The sequence below is a fragment of the Primulina huaijiensis genome, chromosome 2, assembly GCF_012295235.1.
Source record: "Primulina huaijiensis isolate GDHJ02 chromosome 2, ASM1229523v2, whole genome shotgun sequence".
NCBI classification, from domain to species: Eukaryota; Viridiplantae; Streptophyta; class Magnoliopsida; order Lamiales; family Gesneriaceae; genus Primulina; species Primulina huaijiensis.
Window position 1 is genome coordinate 1,013,743 of NC_133307.1, and position 5,794 is coordinate 1,019,536.

General features: G+C 33.6%; 1 protein-coding gene across 1 annotated transcript; it reads left to right on the plus strand.

Annotated features, from left to right (window-relative positions):
- Positions 1–2,361, plus strand: LOC140962999 (uncharacterized). Its single transcript, XM_073422186.1, has 3 exons — positions 1–926; positions 1,020–1,209; positions 1,432–2,361. The coding sequence occupies exons 1-3, from the start codon at positions 525–527 to the stop codon at positions 2,142–2,144; spliced, it is 1,305 nt and encodes a 434-aa protein (XP_073278287.1). The 5' UTR covers positions 1–524; the 3' UTR covers positions 2,145–2,361.
- The last annotated feature ends 3,433 nt before the right edge of the window (positions 2,362–5,794 follow it).

A 5,794-nucleotide genomic window follows, 5' to 3' on the forward strand; every position in this document is an offset into this window, starting at 1 on the left:
GCTCAGAGAGTAAAATCACAGAGGAAGAGAAATATTCATTTCCATTTGAATAAAAACAGATAAGAACCAAAAATTTCGCCGGAGAATCAATATGCCGGCGGAATGTTCCGAAGCTTCTCCCGACGATTGCTTCGTTCGTGTTTCGTTTCACCACCGTCACGCGTTCCACGATAAACCGTAACGAAAAGGCGGAGGATTTGTTCCCTTTTTTGGTTTTGTTATTAGCATTATTATTTTTTGTGTGTTTTTTGTCGATATTTGTGCGGAAATTATGGCTATCGGATGCGGTACTGTTGATGTGGGGGTAGAATTGATGGATAGGGAGGTGGAGTTCGAAAACATTAATTTTTAGGTACTTTCTGGTGCAGTTCTCAGTACTGGCTGTGAATTTTTTCAAGTAATTTTGGCCAAGTTTTTTCAGAGAGTTTTGATTGTGACTGCTGAAGCGATTACTGTAGATTTGTAGGAGCTCAGAGAATTTAACTCGACTGACAGAACAAGGAGTATAATTAGATTCCAGGAAAATGCCTTTTCCGATGAGAATCCAGCCTATGGATTGCGGAGAATCGCCGATCCGATATGGCGTCGTCAAGGCGCCGGTGTTGAAATCTCGGCTGAAGCGGTTTTTTGACCGACCGTTCAATGGTGTTTTGAAGATTTCGGCGGCTGATAACAAGCCTGCAATCGGAACGGCAGCTGCTGAGTTTGAGCCGAGCTCGGTTTGTTTGGATAAAATGGTTCAGAATTTCATGGAAGATAACAACGAAAAACACCTGACTTCCGCTGCTTCTGCCGTGAAATGTGGCCGTAACCGCTGCAATTGTTTTAATGGTAACAGTAACGACAGCTCCGACGACGAATTTGATTTCTTCTCTGATTCGGCCACGGCTAATTCATCTTTCAGCGATCCCTCCGACTCTCTCAAGGTATGGTGTGGCCTTCTGTATTTTATCGATTTATCTGTTCAAATATTATTGGATTTCATCTTATTTTGGTCTCTCGGTGCTGTTTAACCGTAGAGTTTGATTCCTTGTGCGACTATGGCGGAGAGAAATCTATTGGCAGACACTTCTAAAGTCGTTGAAAAGAACAAAGGTTGTAAAAGCAAAGACGATTTGAGGAAACTCGTTACCGATGGTCTGATAGCTCTTGCTTACGACGCCTCTGTTTGTAAATCCAAATGGGAAAAAGCTTCGTCCATCCCAGCAGGTAAAACCTCTCTACTCGACTTTACAAAAAGTACCATTACCGATGGTCTGGTAGAACTTTTTTTTTTTATGTTACTGTTATCTTATGATTTCTTGGAATTAAAAAAGTTTGATTTCCTTCTGCCAGTGAATTAGATACCATGTTTTGTGGCTTTTCTTGAATTATATTAAGAGTGATGTTAGCTTCAATAAATTTATGGGCTTAATTTTGTTGTGTTTATAGGAGAATACGAGTACATTGATGTGATAATCGAAGGCGAGAGAATACTGATCGATGTAGATTTCCGATCGGAGTTCGAAATCGCCCGATCCACAAGCAGCTACAAGGCGATTCTGCAGTGTCTGCCGTACATATTCGTCGGAAAATCCGATCGGCTTCTTCCGATCATTTCACTCGCCTCTGAAGCGGCGCGTCAGAGCTTGAAGAAGAAAGGTATGCACATCGCTCCGTGGCGCAAAGCCGAGTACGTCAAATGCAAATGGCTTAGCCCTCACACTCGCACCACCCAGAGGATGAAATCAGATGACAACCCCTCAAGCAACGAACCACGTGGACCCGGAACCGGACCACGAAACCCGGAAGTTATGGAGGTCTTGGACAGTGAAGTTGGGGAATTGGATTTGATTTTTGGGGAGTCCAATGTTGAAGAACCCAAGTCGCCGGTGAGGCAGGTGATTCTGCCGGTGGCATGGCAGCTGAAATCAGATAACATCCCCCCAAGCAACAAACCACGAAACCCGGAAGTTATGGAGGTCTTGGACAGTGAAGTTGGAGAGTTGAATTTGATTTTTGGGGAATCCAATTTTGAAGAACCCAAATCGCCGGTGAAGCAGGTGATTCCACCGGTGGCGTGGCAGCTGCCGGCAGTGAGGCCGAAGAGCTTAGAGAGGGGGAACAGGGTGGTCGTGACCGGATTAGCTTCTCTTCTCAAATAAGTGGCCAAGGAAAGGAAGAAATTTTGTTCCTGTTTCCAAATTTTGACGATTTCTTTTTGTATCTTTGTTCCTTTTTTAGGCTTTTTCTTGGTTCCCTTTCTTTTTTACATAGAAGGGATTCTGTAAAAATCCAATCCAACAAAAAAAAAAGTCTAAAAACTCTCTTTAATTTTGTAAAATAATTTCAAACCAACCTTGTGAAATTTAATTTAAAAATTCATAGCCTTCAATAGATGAAAACATAGATATCTCTAATTGTTGGCTTGGTAGGAAACATGAGTTGGCATTTATTATTTATCATTTACACACATTTCTTGATCCATGTTAAAAATTATTGTTGAAAATGTACATAGGCGTGTGGAATTGGGGGATAATGGCAGATGGGCTCGTGGAATCTGGGGCGCCGTGCGGAGGAGGCAACGGAGTCTGGGGTATCATTAAAATAACGTGATGTATTCTCTTTTTTTCTGGGTGTGTGCCAATTTCATCTCTCTTTTAATTTTTTTGGAATACTAAACGGTTTAGGCCTTGTTTGGTAAGCAACAAGATATCTTCTCAATTATAACAAAACTCTTGCTTTACAAATTAGTTGTAACTAATCAGATTGTACCGTAGAATATAAAGCTATCAGCTTTGAAATTTCCAAAGTCTTGTATTGTTTGTATTATATCCTACTACATAAAATATGATCGGTGGTTACTTTTTATGATCTAATTACGACAGTCTTATTATTCAATTTATGATTATTATTTTGTAAGATCAACTATTTATCATTATAGTTGGTGATAAAAATGCAAGTCAAATATTTTAAATTATACAACAACTCAATCATCACTTTTTGATTGATCTATTAAGCAAAAACAATTATTGCACGTCGACAATCAATGTATCAATAATCACACTCTTTACAATAGCTCTGATAATAATTGTAGAACCAAACGTTTGGCAATCATATCATCTTTTTGCATAAAGATAATGTGATATATCATTTTGATAGGTTTTATATTAATAAAATAAAACAAAATATTTTATTCCTCCACAAGATATTTGTAGTTTTGGCTATGTGATCAAGGATTGATATTAATATCTTTGTGCATGTGTATGTAGAGTAAGTGATGATGGTGGAAACAATGCAATTACACCGAGACACATCATGCAATTAGTGAAGTTTATTTTTTTAATAGGTATGATGCAACATTTTTTTATACCTAGATTTTAAAAATTATCTTGAAATTAGTACCATCGTTAATTTTAATTTTAATTCGATCACAATGTATAATTGAATGATATTTCTAATTTTTTTTTACCAAAAATATCGTCTTGAAATGTTATAAAACCAAAAATATTTTTACTATTAAATTAAAANCTAATTGGTTAAAAAAATTTCATCAACACTATAATGTTATATATTTTTTTTGGGAAGATTGCACTATAAGATTTATTCAAATACCATTTATTTAATCTATAGCGTATTGGTATTTTATTGTAGGATTACAAGGCTTGACTTTTTGAAAATGACAACTAAAAAGAACAATACCAAAAACATATTAGTTTTTTTAAGGCAAAAAAAAATTATGTGAGAAACGGATATTCAAATCGACTCGATTCATGAAAATATTAAATTTTATGTTTAAAATATTAATTTTCATTTTAAAAATAGAATGAAAATCCATATGTGAAATCATCTTATAAAAAAAACTTGCTATAATTTTAAATAGGATTCAATTGATAAAAGAATAATGACTGAATTAAACTATAATCACTTTTACAACTATTTGGTGTATTACATACTTATGCGACATCTTATTTCCCTATTACTACTGAAATTCATTAATATATTGTATTAGGAGTAAGTCTCTTGTGATACGGTCTCACGAATCTTTATCTGTGAGACAGATCAAGCCTACCAATATTCACAGTAAAAAGTAATACTATTAGCATAAAAAGTAATATCTTTTCATGGATGATCCAAATAAGAGATCTGTCTCATAAAATACAACCCGTGAGACCGTCTTACACAAGTTTTTGTCTTATATTATATTATTGTAAAATAATATTTTTTAAAATTTTTATTTTTATTTTTTTTATAAAAATAAATATCACAATCATTGAGATGGGGTCTTACTAATCCATTATTTTGTGAATATTACATCATACACTAATGTTGTAGGGTCAATTCTCAAAGTTATGAGAATTAAATTATAAGTTGTGGGGTCAATTTCTCTATTTATTTCATAATTAAAATTTAAAAATAATAATTGAAGTGGGCCCTATTTTCTTGTTCAAGACATATAATATAAGCAATTGGTACAAAATTCGACAATAATTATACCTTGACGAAAGCTATCCTCTACTTACTATCTCATTTTTTTCCTCTTGAGCTTTTAATATTTAAAATTTATTAGTGAAATGAAAGGGTGTGGCTAACTATAAATAAAAATACATAAATTAATTTATAATATTTTTTTAAAATAATAAGAGGATATTTGGTTTAATTTTTATTTTTATTTTTTAAGAACTAGTTTTCTAATATAAGGCAAAAACTTGTGTGAGACGGTCTCACAGATCGTATTTTGTGCGACAGATCTCTTATGTGGGTCATCCATGAAAAATATTATTTTTTATGCTAAGAATATTACTTTTTATTGTGAACATTGGTAAGATTGACACGTATCACAGATAAAGATTCGTTAGACCGTCTCATAAAATATTATTTTGAAGAATATACCGGAGATTGTGAATTGTAATATATATTTGATTTTATTTTTTGGATGAATAGATAATGTAAAATTGAGCTCAACTAATGATGTGACATTATAAATATATAATTTTTTGGGGTAACGTATGGATACTTTTATCCATGCAAATCGGACGTCTCGGTTCAAACTTGGTTTGAATACATATTTCAAGTCCAATTCGAATCATATTGACATTTTTGTTACTTGAAACAAAATTTTTTTTTAAATTTAATGTTTGACATGATTTAATTCAACTCAATCCGATTTCTTTATATTTCGAATTAAAATCAAATCCTATGTCAAGAAAACATTTTCAAAGTTTTTTAAAAAAGTTATTAACTATTGCACCTTTATCCAATTAATTGGATGAATTTTACAAGTAACATGTTCATTCACGAAAAGCATTTGTATTTATCCGTTGTATTGTCTTAAATTTTGGATCATAACATTCTCTACTTTAGGACTTTAGAAGTCAATTTCAGCCATTTCTCCTTGGTTTATTCCAATTTGATTTTTACCTTTAAGCCTTTTGGTTACAAAATGCCAACTATAGATGTAACAAACACGCTAGGCAAAAATTTAATAATATCATAGGATCGAACGCTTGTCATTTTATCAAAACATATAGTTGATTGTAATGGTATAACTTGATTTTATTTTAAACAGCGCATCAGTACAAGCTCCATTATTCGATTGCTCTACCCACCCAGTAAAGACAAATATTGCACATCAACAATCTCCATCCCAATAATTGCATTATTTTCAATCAATGTGAATCGAACTCATGACATTGGCTCTGAAACCAGTTATAGGACCGAACGTTTGTCGCTTTACCACAAGTTATAGTTACTGGTAATGGTGCAACTCAAGTAGTTAAACTACACAACAGTTAAAATACTATGGTTCGATCAT